The sequence below is a fragment of the Arachis hypogaea genome, chromosome 12 (genome assembly GCF_003086295.3).
Source record: "Arachis hypogaea cultivar Tifrunner chromosome 12, arahy.Tifrunner.gnm2.J5K5, whole genome shotgun sequence".
In the NCBI taxonomy this organism is placed as follows: domain Eukaryota; kingdom Viridiplantae; phylum Streptophyta; class Magnoliopsida; order Fabales; family Fabaceae; genus Arachis; species Arachis hypogaea.
The window spans coordinates 69,316,007-69,336,345 of record NC_092047.1 but is presented as its reverse complement, the minus strand read 5'-3'; the positions used below and the strand labels follow the sequence as shown (position 1 = coordinate 69,336,345).

Genomic DNA, 20,339 nt, shown 5'->3' with positions numbered 1-20,339 from the left:
AGATACTAATTGTTACTATCAACAATCTTATCTCAGCTGTAATCTCAGAAAAGCAGGTGTCCATCACAGTTTCAGCCACCCCCGTTTCAATGTGGACACAAAAAGTAAATTGAGATGTCAACGTACTATAGACAAATCAATTACCAAATAGTTCTTTATGCACTATCATCTGTTAGCAGAGTTAGACAATCAATGAAGTTAAAATGCTCAAATTTGAATTTAATGACTTCATGATTTTTTGTGGTTAAAATGAATGGTTTTTGTAGAAGGTTTCAATGCTCTTGTTTAAACATCAAAATAGGCAAAGTTACCTGACCAATGCTTAATATCACCCAAATCTGAGTAGTTAATTGTAATATTTTGTTAAAACTATTAATCAATTTGTATAAATGGGTTTGGACAGGTAGAAAATTAGACGGTAATGCATGCCTGAGAACTGTGCCTATGTTTCAGACAATAGCTGGACTCTAAAATGTTTTGTAGCACAAGTAACATAAACAGGGTATTTAAAATAGGGTGCTGTCATAAGAGTAATTGTGTCATAGACTCATAGGTCAAATGGTTCTCCTCTTAATTGTTCCTTATTAATAACCTCCTATCCTTCTATATCCATTTGTTGACAGACTAACTCAGGCCATATATTTTAAGAGATTGCTAACACCCCATCCTTATCCATGGAACAACAAACCCAACCCAACCCAGCCACCAACATCAACCCGAAAGCCACCAACAACCACAATCAACCATCATCATGGGCCAAAAAGGCATGGCGCCTCCTCTCTGATGTTCGAGCTCAGTCCCCACTGATCCAGTGCATCACAAACTTTGTCTCTATGGATCTCATGGCCAACACCCTCTTGTCCGCAGGTGCGTCCCCTGCCATGCTTCACTCCCTCGAGGAGCTCAATGACTTCACACCTTGCTGCCAGGCACTCTGCATCAATGTTGGCACGCTCACGCCTTCCTGGCTTCCCTCCATGAAGTCTGCTGCACAACTCTGCTCCCAACTGGACATACCGTGGGTGCTCGACCCTGTTGCCGTCTCCGCCTCTGGTTTTCGTTTGAAGGCTTGCATGGAGCTTGTGGAGTTGAAACCTGCTGTCATAAGAGGGAATGGTTCTGAGATCATTGCTCTCTCCATGGCTTTCACTCAACCCTCCAAGGTAAGAAATGGTCTATTCTTTTTCGTTCCAAGTAGAAGTGAAAACTGAAAAGGTTTCTTGGTTGTTAAGCATAATTGTCTCTCTTAATTGTTTCCTTTTTTAATAAATAATTTAGTTCAATTCAATGATGTTATGTGTAGACCACAATATCAGTCAATATCATCTACTTGCTATAATGCTATTAGAATACAAACTGACCCCATAGTCCCATTAATACAGAGTGAAAAGGGAGTACCCTATATTTGAGTAGAGGTGGTAGTGTTCATGGAGTATGTGATAATTTCCTCAAAAAGAATATCCTGATGTTAATTGTATCACTGAGGATATAAGGCAGTGAAAGTAAAGTAACCTTTATGAGAATACACTGAATTACGGGGAACCTTTTTTAATAAAGTAGGAAATAGTGCCTCTGTTTTCAGGGTATAAGAAAGGGTAAAGAAAATGATTCCACATGGTTTTATGTTTTAAATTGCTATCTGCAACCACAGTTTAAAACATGGCCAGCTGTGAATGTTCAGATGCGAGGCATAACAGTTGCCTAATTTGAAAATGCCTGTGAGGTGCACCAAAACTCTCTAAGTAACTAAGCAAAAAGTCCCTGTAACTTTGAGATAAAAGGGTGCCTCATCACAAAGGGGTTTTAATAGTGTTGATAATTAAGTATATAGTTGTCCTTTGGTAACAATATTGTAAATCATGTTTCAATTCTGTTTGTCTAATTTGATTGTTACAATGTCAGTCTTTCACTAAACCTAATTTCATATTTGTACCGCTAAAGAAAAAGGGGAAAAATTAAAGACAGTTAAATGTAGATGACTAAATATTCAGGGATTTTAACTTCTAAAATAATTCGGGATTCATTTTGTTAGGATTATAGACAAATTCACCAAAGGACTGTGATAGGAACCATGAAGAACGAATAGAAGGAAATGATATTAGTATGTATTTATCACTATCTCTCACATTGACATTAAAGAATCAGTGAAGAGGAATTTGGAACAAAACTTATGAAAAAAAGGCAACAAAGAAATGGAAATACAGGGCACTATGGAGCAGCTCTACTCTCCCAATTTCTAACCAATATTCAGCCTACCTTGCTACTCTCTCACATCCCTACAAATAACCCCGTTCTCCTCTATGATGACTGCCATGCTGGCAGCTATGGGGTTTGCATAGTGTCTGTGCATTCTGTTATGGGAAATAATGGTATGTAGATCTGAGCTCCTACATGTTTCCCCCCTTTATTTTTCTGGAAATAACTCATTAAAAACCCGTGAAGGGAGTGAGAGAAAGGTGACAATGGAGTCCTAAAAACCAAAACATAAACTAGATACAAAGTAAGGGAAACTAGCAAAATTTTAATATAATAATGTACTAAACAAAAAACTACTAATTCCCTAGCTTCTCAATGCTTTTGGAGCAATCCACCCGTTATTTAATCCATTTGTAGCACCAGCTCATGTGGCTGCCAACATCTGGAACAAGGCACAGTTTTAGCTTCAGCAAATCCTAACCTGAGTCATCTTAAAATAACAACAGTTCCAGCAATTAGCCATATTCTCTATTCAAAGTTACGAACATCTAAAATGCAAATCTCCTCCATTCCCTTTGACATAATCATCAAGAATAATGAAAATCTACACAATTCTCGTTTTGGTTGCTAATTTTCACATAGGCATCAACTCAAGATCTTTCTTGTGTTCTAATTTCTTCATAGTGTCATCCCTATTCCCGAGCTGATTTATTTTCGCATTCCCAGTGGTGATGATACATACCTTTGCTCTCTATTCTGTTGTTTTCCTAATGCGGTTTCTATCACACTCCCAAAGACATAAACATGGACCAGAGTGTTTTAAATTCTTCTGTTACCTTTAATTCTAGAAAATTGTTAATTGATGTTTGCAATTTAGCTATATTTTAAAGCATGCTGATGCATTCTGTCCTAAATTGACGATTTGGAGAATCAAGTTTAATGGCTCCTGCAAATGCAAGTACGCTGCCGTAGTTGCAACATTCTTAGCTCTTGACTCTATTATATGATATGCCACATTGTTCATGCAACCGGTGGTGTGGAAATGGTGTTGAAAAATATAATATGTGTAGCCTTTCTAGTGGTAAAAGTTGGCTTCCATGACAATTAAAATGTTCTTATATCACCGAGTTATTTGGGTTTCAATGACAATCAAGATTAGGTATCTTAGTACTCAGTCCTTCTCTTTTATCTGGGATTTGTACAGGCTATGTAACATAGACAGAGTTAATCGACATTGATGCCATATTCTGAATTTTCTTCATTTACCAAAATGTTGATGATGCCTAGTTGTTGTACATGATTAGCCTTATAACTTCAGATTTTCTTTATTTTTTCACCTTTTATTTATTTATTTGTTTATTTGCGGAAAAGGAAAGAAAATCTAGATAATGTGTCAAAAACTTAAAGTAAAAGGTCTTTATTTGTTCTCTACCCTTTTATCTGAGAAATTCTATCATTTCACTTTGTAAATAGGTCTCCATTGTCAAGGGTACAGACAGCATCCATGAGTCAGTGGATGCAGTGGAAGCTGCAAAGTTATTAGCTAAAAGCAGTGGTGCCATAGTTGCAGTATCAGGAGCCACCGACATTGTCACAGATGGAAATCAAGTCGTTGGAGCTCACAATGGGGTGCCATTGATGCAAAAGATAACAGCAACCGGGTGTTCAGTTACGGCACTTATTGCTGCCTTTGTAGCTGTTGACAAAATCCATGCTTTGGATGCAGCAGTATCAGCATTAGCGGTATTTGGTGTCACCGGTGAGCTAGGAATGAAGAATGCTAAAGGTCCTGCGTCTCTGCGAATGCATTTGATAGATGCCCTCCATGGGCTTGATGAAGCTGCTTTGGAATCTCATGTTAATATCACAAGTTTGTCTTAAAATGCGAAGATCTTTGTTGCAAATGGGTAATTATAATTTTATTTATACTCATGTAGATGTCTACCGTTGGGATTATAAAGGATGCGACATTTTTTTCCTTTTTTTATAATTTATTTTCCAATAAATAGTTCTATTATTTCAAAGATTTAATTCTTCGTAAGATTTTTATTGATGTATAGGAATTAGTTTGGTAGAACTTCTAACAGATAGCTTGTGAATTGTTTATGTAACATCCTATTACATAAAGTTTTACGTTTAACCAAAGTTACACAATTTTTCTAAAATTAATTAATCATCCCAAATCCAATTTTACGTACTATCTAGAAGGATTTTAACCTCAACAGATACATTACAACACATCAATACATATCGAGATATAACTCAATCAATCAAGGCCTCCCACCCAAAATTCATTCAACATTCTAACGATCATTCAATTTCACACATTCATGCTAAAAAACCATTAACATCAACAACATTAATTCAACAATATCTTAAGGTCAACTACCCTAGGTTTTCACATATCATTATATAGTGATTATTCGAAACCAAAACCCGTACCTTAGTGATGGTAGTTCCAACTTCTTAAACTTTTCTCTCTGATCAATCCAAGCTTCAATTAATCCAAGCTTTAATCAACACCAACCAAACCAAGCACTGAAGCAACTCTATACAATCTAATAATATACAAATTTCACATGGTTTATACTAGGATTTTCACACAAGTTAAGAAAAAATAGAAAAAAAGATTCTCTTACCTTACTCTACATGATCATGAGTTAAAATCCCGCTAAAAATTGAGCTTGAGTTTCTCCTAAAATACCAAAATCTCTAATTTCAATATCCACACTATCCAAAATGGGAAATCAGTTAAAAATAGAGGAGTGGAATAGAGTTCTTGCGATTACTCATCGCAAACGTGATATAGAAATGTAGAAGAAATTAAGAGGAACGCGTGGATACAAACGGACTGTCGATCGGAGCTCCAATTTGTGAGAAAAATGAATTTAAAAAAGAAGGTGAATAATAAAATTAGGGTTTTTTTTCTCTTCTCTTCTCATAAGCTCGAGTTCTCTCTCTCTCTCTGAAACAAATGAATGAAATTGAAGAATAAAGTCACGTATTTAGGGTCACTAAGTGACGGTCGCCCATTGACCCTACTTAGAACCAAAATTTTAAAGATAAGAATCTCAATTTATATTTTAAATATTTTTTGATTATTTTTATATTTTTATTTTTCTCTTGAAGAGACATAAGTGTGTACAGTTAATTATGACCCGATATACATTTTTCCTAAATAATTATATTTTTGCGCTTCAAATAATTTTCTGAACTCAATTTTTATTCGTAGATTTTCAAATTATAAAATTTAAATTTAGTTTTGACTAGACGATTTTTTTTTTGGTGACTAGACTAGACGATTAAACCCTCCTAACTAAATTTTAATCAATTAATTGATTGGTTAAAATGTTCGTGTCTTACAGTTTACTTGTACGTTACGTTCCTACTTCTAATTTGTCTAATCTCTTATTCCGAGGCATTTGGCGATTCTTGCATTTGAAATCCCTCTTAAGATAGTTTCAATTTCACTGTAAATCAGCTACTTTATACTACCAAATTTCCAAGTCACAGGTTGCCAAATTGAAAAAGAAGAAAAGAAAACAAATCACCATATGGTTCTTGGGGTTACAATGAAGATTTCTGATACATTCTGCAACAAACTGATAAAATACAAGACCAATCTCACAGTCATCTACAATCAAACAGCACCCAGTTGTTCTTATATTCTTGACATCATAGTTTTAGTAGTTCAAATGGACAGTGATCCTTAGCAATGTCTCTGCTCCATCAGTGGAAACCTGTCCTGGGGGATAAGAGCTCTGAGCTCTGCAAAACCGCTTGCGTTCTTGAACTTCCCTGTGCCCCCGATCACTGATAACTGCGACATGGCGCTCCCTATCTTGTACAGGCCATAGAAGTTAAGGCTGTCTCCATACTCCCCTCCTTCGAACAAGGCGGTAAATGTCATCATCTGTCTACTCCCATCTGCCGAGCTCGCCACGTACACTCCTTGAGCTTTCCCAACTATTTGTGACCCCAGTTCTGGTTGAGCCGTTAAAACATCATCAATTACAGTGATTGTGCCGAAACCAAGTCCCAAACCATCAGGTCCTAACTGCAACTGGGCATTATTCTGGTTGTTATTGTTCCCTGAGTCTCCTGCAAAGCTCGTACCAGCCAAGCCGGTTCCAAGTGGGATCCCGAATACTCCGTTGACAGTTGGAAGAGCACCATTGGCATTGGGGACAGCAGTCTGACCTTGCGGGATGTTGAATCCTATTGGCATCGCAAAAGGCACTTGCCCGCTGTAAATGTTGCCCAGCAAGCCGGTAACCGGCCTAGCTGTTGGGCTGCTTCCTCCTTGAATGTCATGCATGTACAACTCAATCATTGGTTCTTTTCCTGTGGCTGCAATCGGGTCAATTGCGGATACACCAATCACTTCCCATTGAGCAACGGTAATTAACATTGCCATTGAAGCTGTAAATAATGATCTTATCAACATCTTGTTTCCAAGTATTTCAGATGTAGATTTTGCTACTTCTTCTATTTAGTAGAGTCCTTTTTTTTTGAGTTCAACTGAACACAGAATCTTGGTATTATATAGTAGAGAATGCATGGGTGAGTTTTGGAGTGGTTGTGAGAAAGGGGATTTCATGAAGTGGTTGAATTTAGTAAGAACGTTGATTAGTTGAAATGAGCCACATCCTTATCTAGTGGCATTTTTGAGGTGTTTATGAAAGAGAATATTTGTGATGAAATGAAATCAGGTTCTTCGTGAAAATGCATAGCGAAAAAAAGTAATTTGGTTTAACCACACAATCCCTTAATGTTTTTCTATCACTAGATGTTCTACGATTCAGAAAATGGATTTAGATGGTGAAGTACAACTAAACCAAAGTCTAGTGACACTACTATCGTTGAAAATCTAAAGAGAAAAGTACGATAATGGTATTTTCAAATAGGGGTAAACGCGGATCGGATCGGATATGGCCAAAATTTCGATTCAATCCGCACTAAAATCATCGGATCGGATCAGATCCAATATCCTCAGTTTTTAAGTTTGGATCCGATCCGATCCGTACATTTGTGGATCGGATCGGATATCGGATATCGGATATATCCGCAAAACACAAATATTTTTAAAAGCTTATTTTTATTAAAAAAATATCAATAAAATTCATTTTTTCTATTCTTTTAAATATGTTTACTCTTAAAATAATATTAAACATATATTTCTTAAATAATAAATTAAAATAATATAACATATATGATAATTATTAGTTGAAATAAAATATAAAAAGAATATTTATTCATTTATTTCTTTATTTTTGCGGATACGCGAATATACGAATATCTACACAAAATCTACAATCCGATCCGATTAGTGTGCGGATCTGATCTGATCCGATCCGATAGTCTTGCGGATCGGATCCATATCCACAATTTTTGAATCGAATTCGAATAAATACCGCGGATATGCGGATCGGATCCGATCCTTGGACACCCCTAAATTTCAATTAAGAGCAATATCACATTATTAATAAAATTTATTATTTTTTTTGTAACCAAGAGATATTTTTGTATTAATTCAAAATTTTAAATCTTAAAGCATAAATTTTAATAATATAAAAATAACATATCTAAAATATTAACTAATATTAATAAAAAGTATTTACTTTCTGACATCTCTCTTTCAATTATTGTAATTACAATATTAGTATAGTATTTTCATGTGAACGGTTATATTAAATTTTATTTTATTTAAATTTTTTTTGAATTACTCAAAACTTGTTATTGTTTTGAACAATAATCCTATTTACTAAGGATATATTTAAAAATAATGTAATTATGTTTTTGTAATAAAAATTTAATTTGGCCTCTCAAATTTCATAGTTGTCTTAATTAAAATCTTCAAATTTTAATTGGCTTAAAATTGTACTTAGAATTTAACTCTATAATAATTCATTTTGGTCATTTAGTTTGGAATGAACACCCAATTCGGTCCCTATCCTTTTTTTTTAATGAATATTGCAACTTTTGTCCAAAAAAAAAAAAGGACAAATCGGTGTCCCTGTTCCATACTTTTGTGAGATGTCGTGGTCCTTCCGTCATCTGTCCTGACCAAAACAGACAAAAATTCTACGTGTCAGTTAAGTAGCGTTTGTTTTCGGAGGCAGGATACAAAGACATGTACAACTCATGTTTAAAAAGTGTTTGGAAGTAGGACATAGACATTGAACACATTGTCTCCGAGACAATTTTTTATATTTTTGTGTCCACTCTTCTACGAAGGACAATGATGGACACAGGATTTGGAAGAGTGAACACTGACTTTTTTATAAATTTTGTTTTCCTTTTTGTCTATAGATATTTTTTATTATTCCACTATTACCCTTTCTTATTTTTCTATTGCGTTATTCTCAGAGAAGTACTTTCTTCTTCCTGCTCTTTCTCTATCTCTTTCTTTTTCAGGTACTCTCTCCTTTTTATAGAACTTTTTATTGGGGTGGATAATTCTTTGCTTCTTATCGTTTTTACTTCAATACCATTTTAACCTTGTATTATATTATTTGATTTGTAATAAAAATAATTAGTCTTGAAACTTTTGAAAGATAAATATTATCAAAAGTAAAATTAATCTTTTAAAATATTAAAAAATAATTTATAAGTTGTAATTGATTTTATAAAATTTAAAGAAAAATCAGTTTTTAGATTAAAAAAATTGGTTTTCTAAATAAAAATAGATTTTTATGTGAAAAACTAATTTTTTTTAATGTAAAAACGGATTTTTTTAAAATTGATTTTTTATTTAAAATTAATTTGGCTTATTAACCTAAACAAAATTTTTTATTAATCAAACTCAGATTTATTTTTTTGTTAATCTTAACCATATGTATTCCTACATATTAATAATAAATTTAAAAATAAAATAATAATATTTATAAATTTTATTTTAATATAAATATTATTATATCTTTTTTATTAAAATTTTTTGCCTCTTTAAACATTTTTTTCAAGTTCCATCTTTACTCCTACGTACTCTCATTCTCTATTAAATTAGTTTGTACTTGATGTAGAAAATTTGGAATCACATGGCTATTTTAGTCATTTCATATAATATTTTAGTCTTGTCCATGTGTATCCAAACATAATACTGGACATTACATTAGTGTCTTGTACATCGCATCCAAACACAATACACAAAGGATAATTTTTAGTGTCCCCATCCTATTGTCTCTGTCTCAGTATCATGTTCTGTCCTGTCTCTAAAAACAAACGCAGCCTTAACGTTGTTGTTGTGGAGGTTAACACTTTGTTAAGTTTCACGTTGGCCATTAAAAAATAGACAAGGATCGATCTGTCCCGCTTTAGAAACCTAAAACTATGTCATTTTTTAGGTTTCACTCCACGTTCTATTAGGGAATGGACAGTGGTCGATCTGTCCGGCTTTAGAAACAAAAAACTACATCGTTTTTGGTCTTCACTGAAATAGAATGGTTTGAAAGTGAATCTATGCAACTAATCTCTCACTCTTCTCCCAACCCAAATACAAATCCTAGGAGACCATGATTGGTAGTGGAGAGCGTTGTTCATCATGAAATCGACGAAGTGGAGACGATTCAGGCTAGAGCTTGAATTCTAGTGGGAGTGTTGGAGCTCCGAGGAAGAAGAAATAGGTTACCCCAATTTGTTATTGTGGTTCTCATGCAATTTTGTTCATGTCAGGGACGGTGAAGAATCCAAACAGATTATTCTTTTGCTGCCCATACTTCAAGGTAGTTGTTTAGGGTTTAGCTAATTTTTTGTTTTCAATTTCTATTCCATAAATGCTAACAACTGTTAAACATTTTTGTAGACTAAAAAATGGTATTGCAACTTCTTTGCATGGTTAGATGATTATGTTTCTTCATGTGGTGAGGATGCTAACAAGGCGGTCTCAGTTGGGGCATCAAAACAGAAGTAGAATCGATTGGAAGGCCATGGTTATGTGGTGGATAACAAAGTTAATGAGTTGGAGGAAAGATTAATTGGTTTGAAAGATCAGTTAGATAAGTGTAGATTGAAAATGGGTGAAAGTAGATGTATTAGGTATGGATTTAATTTGTTAGCATTTTTTGATGGGGTTATAATTGCAAGCTTGTTCAGAGCAAGTGTATAGGATTTTGATAGCTGAATTTTGTTATTTTCTAGAGATGAATTTTGAACAACACTTTTGATGATGAATGAAATAAGAATGATTGTGGTGAATTTGTAAAATTTGAACTATGACGATGAATATGTTAAATTTCATCCTTGTATTGATAAATAATAGCATATATGTCATGAAATAAACTTAACAAATATGCATGCTAGCTAAGTAATAGATGTGTAGCAGTAAGTATCTAAAGTCTAAACTCAAAGAAAGATACATGTTCATATATTGATAATAAAGGAGCAATCCAGGTGTTGAAACAACTTAACACATAATATGTCCATTCAAAATATGGGCAGCAACATGGGCTTGAGCCAAATAACCAAAATATAGGGATCTCAACTAAAAGTTCTAAACCTAAAATCAGTAGTATTAAGTAGCAAAATATAGTAGTTTTTGAACCAAAACATGTGTCCTAAAGGCTTGTAGCCAAGATACAAATTAGCAACAAAAGATGGTCCAATTTCATGTCTTCTTAGGTGGCCTAAGTCCTGGGCGCCTGAAGTCGGAAGTGGGCACAAATTTGAAATGCCTTGAAGCAGTTCCCGAGCTTGCAGCAACTGTTGTTTCTGCTGATATTGCACTATCTCCACTTGTTGGATTTGTTGGAGGAGATATTGGGCCATGAGTAGGATTTGCCGAAGTATGGGACCTCAGAGCTGGACCTTCTCCTGGTTGAGATTTGAACCATAGTGTTGGCCTTGGTGCTGGTGGGGGTGTGGACATGAAACTTGGCATGTTGGCAGTTGGGTTAGATTGATCTATTGTAGGTGCTTGACTGAATTGTACATACTGGGTTGGTGGAGGTGGGGGCCTAACAACAGGGTTCTTTAACCTTCGGGTTGGATTGGATTGAGTTGTGAAGGCTACATCAGATGGACCTTCTTGAATGTTGCTGGAATTTGTAGCATGCTGGACCTACAAAGAATTTTTTATGATGTCTCCGAAAATTTATGAAGTTAAAGTAACTAGCTTTAAAGTTATATAAGATAACTTTACCTCCTCTGATTGTAGGGCATTCTGTGACAAAGAAATCTCTTGTGGTTGACCTTCTAGACCTACACCAAAAACCAAAATAATGCTTAGATTTTTAGAAAATTATTATCCCACAGTCACATTGTTTATTATTTCTCTTCTTCTTGGACCACCCACACAATGTACATGCCAAAGCATATCAAAATTATTGAAAATGACAACACAGATTTGAAAAGGTAAGGGAAGGATCAGACTAACCTGGCACGTCGCAAACTCCGTGCAATCTCCGTCCAAGCTTCAACCAAGCTCCGTCAACCATACTATCCAACCACCGTCAACAACAATATGTGGAGGTCAGTCAGCAACCTTGTCAGCAACACTATCAACACGTTGCTCCAACTTCGAGAGGTCGACGATTACTTCAAGGGGAGGACTCTTGCTCTAATAGGGTTTTCTAGTAATTACTGGAGCAACACTGGGGGCTTATATGGAAACCCCAATCGAAACGCATCCCAGACCCAAAAAATGACGTAGTTTTGGGTTTTTAAAGTGGGACAGATCGACCCATGTCCATTTTCTAATGGCCAACGTGGAACTTAACAGAGTGTTAACCTCCACATCAGCAACGTTAACTGACACGTAAGTAATTTTCATCTATTTTGGTCAGGAGAGATGACGGAAGGACCGCGACGTCTCACGAAAGTATGGGACAAAGACCGATTTGTTCCTTTTTTTTAGACAAGGGTCGCGATGTCCATAAAAAAAAGGACAGGGACGGATTGGGTGTTCACTCTTTAGTTTTCAATTGACATAATTTAGTTTCTAATTCTGGAACTCAATTTAGTGCTTTGGTCCCTATAACGTAAACGACCAAATAATGTGGTGTGAATAAAACCAAAAATATTATTTCTTTCCTTTTTCTCCTCATTTTTATCTCTCCTCCTACACCCTCGACTCTCCTTAATTGTTCTTAGACCTTCCACGACATGACTATATATATACAAATCAGAAATATTTGGTAACTAAAGCAAATCAGACAAAAACAGCTATAACTTGCCTTATTTAGTATGCATTAATTTTTGCGATAATTAATGAATGCTAAATAAGGTAAATTCTGGCTTTTTTTTGTCTCCCTAACATTACCGTATACAAATATTCTCCACATACAAGTGATTTGTCCATACAAGTCCATACAAGTTATTTTAACTTAATTCAGCTCATGCACCTCTTAATATAACTAATTTTTCAATTTACGCGCGAATATATAACTTCTTTTTTTTAGAGGATTTCGTTTTCTTTTTCGAATTTCGTCAACGTTTTCTGCGTTCTCTACATTTTTTCTTCCTTTGTTTTTGTGCATTCTCTCTGTGTTCTCTTTCGTCATTTTCATGTGTTCTCTCTGCGTTCTCCTTCTTTGTTTTTCTCGATTTCATTTGTTATCTGCCTTCATTTTTTAAATCAAGCTCTGAAATTATTTTAAAGATAATGAATGATTCAAGCTCAGATTGTCAACTGAGCCAGCGTGAAGTGGATTATTATTTTGAATCCAATGAAGTGCCTGAGGTGTGGTTCAATTCTAGTTAATGTTTTCCTTAGTAGTTTATGATTATGTAGGTGAATAATGTTGTGAACCTTGGTTGTGAAAATTTTTGTTCATTGTTGATTGTTGAATTGAATGTAATGTAGTAGTTCTGATAAATCTGTTCCATTTTAAATCAGATTTTTCGGTGTAAATCAGAAATATTTTGGTGTATTAGGGTAACTTTTCGGTGTATCTACAGATTCTGACTTTTTCAATTGAACGGGGGTAAATTGTATTGTTGTTTTGAATCGAATCAAGTAGTGAGGTGTGATTTGAATCTAGATAATATAGTTTGTTTGTAGTTTATGATTTTATAGTTTTTGTTTGATGATGAGTTCTGAATCTGATTTTATTATTCTTGATGATGCACTTTGCTGTATGATAGATTTTAACACGGTGTATTGTGTACTATTTTCGGTGTATTTTGTAGCTTTTTTGCTATATTGATGAGCAGCTTGTTTCGAAAGTTGGGATGACTTTTAACAAGCTTGAAGATGCTATAAATTCGAGAAAGATTATTCAAAAGTTGCTGGTTTTTCTACAAGAATTCAGAGTACAAACAAGAAGGAAAATGAAATTAAGAACCAATTGATTACATGTAGCAAAGAGAAAAATGAAAATCGAAAATATCTCCAACCGAGAAGAAAAATCCTTCAGCCGGATTAAATTGTCCTGTAAGAAGTTATATACACATACTGAAGGACATTGGTGTTTGGATAATTTCGAAGGCCGTGTTGCATCATTCACATCCCTGCTGTCCAAATCAAGTAGAGATGCTTAAACAGCACAGGATGGTGGCCTTATCCCTCTTGTACGTGGTTGTGGTGTGATGTGGGGATGATGATTTGTTTCGCCCACAGTGAGGACGGTGGCTTATTTCCACTCACAGAATAACGAGATTGATTATTCAATAAAGGAATGGGGTTGGGATTGGTTAAGATTATGATTTTCATAAATTTGGTGATGATAGCGAGTTTGTGATTGATAATGATTATTGATTGGCAAGGTCATGGGTTTTGTCCCGCTTGCGTTATTGATATTGTGGGGATGGTGATTCGTCCCACCCACGGTGAGGAGAGTGGCTTTGCCCACTCACGAATAGACAAGTTGAGGATGAAGGATTCTCTCTCTTGTTGTGGGGTGAATGTGAAGAAGGTGGAAAGGCACTCTCTTTCGTATTGTTTTTCTACATTTTTCTCTGATTGCAAGGTGGAAAGGCACACTCCTTCAAATGTGAAAAGACACACTCCTTCCTAATTCCTCGCGAAGAAGGTAGAAAGACACTCTCCTTCATTTATATTCCTCCTGGGGATGCTCAACAATGAGACAATGTCTGGGTTAGCTATCGGATGTGTCGGATTTTAACATTTTTAACCGACAAGTGAGCTCATGGCCAGTAGGACAGGTATGCAACATGTGCATTTGTTTGCTATTGTTTAAGTATAAATATTTGTTTTGATTTGTCTAACTGTATATTCCTATTTAATTGCTAATTGAAATACTTGCCATACTTGCTCTCTACTTGTGTTTGTCTTGTATTGCTATCTTTGTGATTGAAATTACTGAATTGAATATGATTAAGACTAGAGGCAATTATGGAGCTGAGACTTAGTGACTTAACCCTATTAGGATTAGTTAAACCCTATGCTGGAACTTCTGTGAAGTTGGAGATTAGCATTGTTTAGTGGGTTCATGCTTCTTTATATAGTGTTTATTTGAAACTATTATCCTATTGAAAACTTTTGAGTTCTTACTTGTCGTGGATTTTCTTTTTTCAGATGCAGGGTGTGATGCATCTTGCTGAGTGTGCAGGATTCCGTTGGCACAACGAAGGAGACTCTTTTGAAGTTTATTTTGGTTTATTTAGAACTTTCTCCACTTTTGAAAATTTTATTGTATTTTTTTCTTAGAGGTTTTTATTTGGAGAAACAAGATTTTTATTTTGTATACTTTTTGATTTTATAATATTCTAGCCGGTCTTTTCTTCATGGGTCGAGACTAGTAACTTTTATGTATCCTATTCCAGAACTTGTGTGTTGCTCCTGTCTACAACACTTCTTACATTAACATATCGTGTGGCGGACGGGTGAGTAACGCGTAAGAACCTGCCCTTGGGAGGGGAACAACAGCTGGAAACGGCTGCTAATACCCCGTAGGCTGAGGAGAAAAAGGAGGAATCCGCCCGAGGAGGGGCTCGCATCTGATTAGCTAGTTGGTGAGGCAATAACTTACCAAGGCGATGATCAGTAGCTGGTCCGAGAGGATGATCAGCCACACTGGGACTGAGACACGGCCCAGACTCCTACGGGAGGCAGCAGTGGGGAAGTATCTGAATAATGGCTATTGATCTTGTTTAATTTTTTTTACAGGATCTTAGTTATATTATTATTCTTCAGATATTAGTATATTATGTATCTATTTTTTTTAGGTGTCGTAATACCTCACCACCTTTGATTTACGACTTAAGAGTAAATCTCTGTGAAATAGGGTGTTACGGTTAATATTTTGTTTTCTTTTTCAGATGTATTTTTGTCAAGAGGAAGTATAGGGAGCCAATGGAGTATCTGTACAATGTGAACAATGGGGGTTTAGGGATGTTCGATTTAGTAGGATATTAGATGTTTATTATCCCTGGTACCTGGATAGTTATTCTGGATAGTATGTGTGTATTGTGTTTGAGAAATTAGTAGTATTTTATCCTGGATGTTTATTTTTTAACTTATATTAGGCCAAATAAATAGTCAATTGTACACATTGTACAAATATTCAATTGGCTCCCTACTAGCAGGATTCTTTTGTCAATTGTGTTGACTTCTACAATGTTATGTATGATTTATAAAATATTTTATTGGATAGATGAAAAGGAAGTAGGAGTAGATGAGTTGTTAATGGAGATTAACAATGACGTTGGAATTTTTTATTTGAAGTAATTGATGAAATACAAATAAAAATGAGATAGGAGAATTTGAGTTGTGTGAAAGCTTTTTTATTTAATGTAATTGACAGACAGAAGAATTTTTTAAACAATAAACCCCTCTCATTGAGGATAGTATTAGAACTTAAATTTGGACATAAAACTCTATTACTTGACATTATATATTGTTATAAATCATTATTATTATTATTATTATTATTATTATTATTATTATTATTATTATTATTATAATAAATGATATTTTAAAATTTGAAGTAATTTATTAAATAATTAGTATTTATTATAACATATATTTAATAATTTATTAAAAAATATTAATATAATGAATAAAAATTAATTTTAAAAATATTAAATCAAAATTTTTTTAGAACAAATTAATTCCTTAATAAATAGTCTCCTAATCAATTTAACGTTAAAATAACATTATTTTGTCTGAGTGAATAGAGATAAATCTGTCCTTATTAATTTAAATTTAAAGATAAATAAGTTTTTATCTTTTTTAATTATTTATGTTCAAATTTAACTTCCAACTCTCCAAATAAAGATACCAAATCAATAACTACTATTAAGATAAAATTCACAAAAAAACTGTATTGTCTCACAAAAATTAAGAACAGAAACTAAAATGATTTTTTATTTTTCCATTAGAGATCACATTATTTTTCGAGAATAAAAACAGGGCCGAGTTGGTAATTTATTACTCGCTTATGATGCAACGAACTCTGTCTATGCCAATACAAATCAAAAGAATGTAATTCAAGTGGCACGGTTTCACTAATTTGGCAGTGTCACCACAGGTTTCGCCAAAAAATTTTAAATCATAGTGACCAATTTATGGATGGTAATATCTTCACGATTGTTAGAGAATTTATTAGTTGAGATTTTATAGAATCTAGATATATAGAATTCAACCAGGATTACTGGGAAAAAAATAGTATCTATTACACTGTCTAGTAAATTATGTGTGTGTTATAAAATTTTAAACCTCGACATACTCTAAAGGGTTATAGATCGGGTAGAAAAACACTAGGAAAAAATTGTCTAAATGATGATCATTTGGGAGAGACTTAATTATTAAAAAAAAGTCTTTAATACCAAAACTATTGAAGAGAATTAATTTTGTTTAGTTTAAGAAGAACGGCAAATCTTTTTTAAAAAAACATAAATATATTTTAAAATTATTGTTTTATTTATTTCTTTTTTATAAATATATTTTTTTAATTATCTATTATATTCAAATTTTTATTAATATATTTTTATCTATAATAAAAAGTTATTACTATAAACCACCAATTCACCATTAGTAAATAATTCCTTTGTTTTATTGCACTCGCAAAATCCAACATAGCAACATAAGAATATAATAATAATAATAAGAAAAAAAAAAAAAATATATATATATATATATATATATATATATTTAAAATTGAAAACACACTTGTAAACTATAACTCACTTTATTATGAACATAAAATATATTATTATTATTATTATTATTATTATTATTATTATTATTATTATATTTTTAAGGTGATTTTGTCGTTTTTTTTAAGAAGTTAATTCTGTTATTAGATAGTGTGAATTTTATCTTTATTATTAGCTTTGTAAAATTGAATTTTATTATAGAATTTAACAATGACAATCGGTATAAAAACCTTATAGAATCGATACATTATATATAATTGAATTGAGTTCTTTTCATAGTTTTAAAAAAATAATGCAATAAAAATAAAAATATATATTCTTTCTTTCTTCCTCTCTTAGTTCTTATTTTGCCATTATTGTGTTGGATTTGGGAGAGTGAATAGTAAAGGTATAAAGTAAAATGACAAAGTTAGAAAATAAAGTAAGACTTAAAATTTGATTTGATGGAGAAAAACATTGTTGAAGGTGTGGTTGAAGTAGGAAGAGAAGGTGCACTTCAAGAAACGTACAAGAAAGGTGAAAGAAGAGTGAGGACCTGATTTAACATAATGGCAAAACTCAAGGCCATTTGCTGCTATACATTATATATATATATATATATATATATATATATATATATATATATATATATATATTAGTGTTTTCATACAGTAGATAAGCTTAGTTTTATTCTTCTGTTTTGCTGGACTATTCTATTATAATACATATCACTACTACTAATTGCTTCCCTTAGGTTAGGTAACACCTTCCCTCAAGTTAGGACTGCAAATATCTTGGAGTCCTAACTTGCCAACAAGTGTAGAAAAGGTTCCTGGGGCTAAAGATTTTGTCAACAAATCTGCAATTTGTTCATGTGTTGATATAGGCATCAAGTGGATTAATTTCTCTAGTAGTTTGTCTCTAACCACATGACAATCTACCTCTATGTGCTTGGTCCTTTCATGGAACACGGGGTTGGTTGCTATGTGAATGGCGGCTTGGCTATCGCAGTACAAATTGATAGGCTCAGTGTAGTCCAATCCCATGTCGCTGAATATCTTTTTAATCCATATTGTCTCACGGGTTGCTGATGCGAGAGCTCTATACTCTGCCCCCGCTGATGATGATGCCACTGTTGTTTGCTTCTTGCTTTTCCAAGAGACAATCGTGCTTCCAATGTAAAAGCAATATGCAGTTATGGACCTTCTCGAGTCCGAGCAAGCAGCCCAATCCGAGTCGCTAAAGCCTGTAACACGCAAATCAGACTGAGAAGGAAAGAAAAGGCCCTTTGCTGGTGCAGATTTAATGTACCTTAAGATATGATGAGCAGCCCTGAGATGCAAATCAGTAGGTTTGTCCAGAAATTGACTCAATTTTCCGACTGCAAAACTAATGTCGGATCTGGTGTTTGCCAAGTACAACAGTTTACCAATCAGTTTTCTGTATTCAGCATTATCAGGTAAGGAACTCCCCACATCTTTTGTCAACTTAACATTGTAATCCATAGGAGTTGAGATAGGTTTGCAGTCCTCAAAACCAGCTTCTCTTAGTAAGTCCAAAGCATACTTCCTTTGGTATAATGCAACTCCCTGTTTGCCTCGAGCAACTTCCATTCCCAAAAAAAATTTTAGGTCGCCAATGTCTTTAATTTTGAAACGAGCATTTAGTAGTGCTTTAATAGAGTCAATCTCAGCTAGATCATTTCCAGCTAGAACCACATCATCTACATAGATTAAGAGAGCTGTGAAACCACTGGCTTGTGATTTTGTAAAGAGACTGTGATCTGACTTGGACTGATGGTAGCCATTCTCGAGCAAGACTGATTTCAACTTGTTATTCCATTGTCGGCTCGCTTGTTTGAGGCCATATAGTGACTTCTTCAGTTTGCAGACCGTGTTAGGGGGAGCCTCTAATCCTTGGGGCACTTTCATATAGACTTCTTCCTCCAATTCGCCATGTAAGAAGGCTGTGTTCATATCAATTTGCTTCAAGAACCAGCCTTTGGTAGCACCAATGGCTAACACAATCCTTAAGGTAATGAGCTTGAGAACAGGGCTGAATGTGTTCAAGTAATCCACCCCGGGGACTTGGGTGAAACCTTTGGCAACCAATCTTGCCTTGTGCCTCTCTATGCTGCCATCCGGGTTATGTTTGAGTTTGAAAACCCATTTATACCCGATGGCCTTTTTGCCAGGTGGAAGGGAAGTAATTTGCCATGTCTGAAGATACTCCAAGGCATCAAGTTCTGCTTTAATAGCACTTCGCCAACTCTCACGCAGTGTTTTCGATGCTCACGCAGCAAGAAAGACAAACTCATAGCTTGGAGCCTATCTCAGTCAACAAATTGCATTATTTACACCTGAGTCACACACTGCATCTAATATTAGTCCTACATCACAAACATTTCATGATACTCCCACATTAGATTCTAACATAGTTCATGCATCTAAAGCATGTTACCTAACCTAAGGGAAGCAATTAGTAGTAGTGATATGTATTATAATAGAATAGTCCAGCAAAACAAAGGAATAAAACTAAGCTTACCTACTGTATGAAAACACTAATATATATATATATATATATATATATATATATATATATATATATATATATATATAGCAGCAAATGGCCTTGAGTTTTTCCATTATGTTGAATCAGGTCCTCACTCTTCTTTCACCTTTCTTGTACGTTTCTTGAAGTGCACCTTCTCTTCCTACTTCAACCGCACCTTCAACATGGTGCGGTGAGCGTGGAACCAGAGAGTGGCGCACGAATAGACAAGAATTAGGGAAAGAAACCCTGATCTCTGTGTCTTTGATTACTCACAAGAAAGCACAGTGTTTGAATCTTGCATAACAACTAGATTTGAATCATCAATGGCGGAACCGCACGGTGGAATCTTAAATTCACCATCATCGAACCTAGATCTGCGCACGATTACGGAAGTCTTGAGTCAAATTGCATCAATCCAAGCGCAATTAACGTGAAGCACAATCAACACGGCTGGAGATCACACGAGCCCCTATTATCTTCATCCTTCTGAAAGCCCTGGTATTCCCCTTACTAATGTCATTTTAGATGGAAAGAACTATGTACCTTGGAGTCGAGCT

The 20,339-nt window shown here is 34.4% G+C and overlaps 2 protein-coding genes and 1 long non-coding RNA gene across 3 annotated transcripts; 1 reads left to right on the top strand and 2 right to left on the bottom strand.

Annotated features, from left to right (window-relative positions):
- Nucleotides 1–339: 339 nt before the first annotated feature.
- Nucleotides 340–4,975, bottom strand: LOC112727496 (uncharacterized). The gene is made up of 3 exons (XR_003165846.3): nucleotides 4,836–4,975; nucleotides 4,639–4,754; nucleotides 340–1,207 (listed from the first exon to the last, which is right to left on the bottom strand). It is a non-coding gene; the product is annotated as an uncharacterized lncRNA (long non-coding RNA).
- Nucleotides 675–4,220, top strand: LOC112727495 (hydroxyethylthiazole kinase). Its single transcript, XM_025777260.3, has 2 exons — nucleotides 675–1,163; nucleotides 3,670–4,220. The coding sequence occupies exons 1-2, from the start codon at nucleotides 675–677 to the stop codon at nucleotides 4,075–4,077; spliced, it is 897 nt and encodes a 298-aa protein (XP_025633045.1). The 3' UTR covers nucleotides 4,078–4,220.
- Nucleotides 4,976–5,651: 676 nt separating the features above from the next.
- Nucleotides 5,652–6,898, bottom strand: LOC112727494 (dirigent protein 16-like). Its single transcript, XM_025777256.3, has one exon. It carries the CDS (start codon nucleotides 6,641–6,643, stop codon nucleotides 5,906–5,908), a length of 738 nt encoding a protein of 245 aa, XP_025633041.1. The 5' UTR covers nucleotides 6,644–6,898; the 3' UTR covers nucleotides 5,652–5,905.
- Between the last annotated feature and the right edge of the window lie 13,441 nt (nucleotides 6,899–20,339).

Bases quoted from the DNA above. Each gene is read 5' to 3' on its own strand.
- LOC112727494 (XM_025777256.3), bottom strand. From the start codon at position 6,643: ATGTTGATAAGATCATTATTTACAGCTTCAATGGCAATGTTAATTACC.
- LOC112727495 (XM_025777260.3), top strand. From the start codon at position 675: ATGGAACAACAAACCCAACCCAACCCAGCCACCAACATCAACCCGAAA. The intron at 1,164-3,669 runs GTAAGAAATGGT...CTTTGTAAATAG, and splicing joins CTTTCACTCAACCCTCCAAG to GTCTCCATTGTCAAGGGTAC.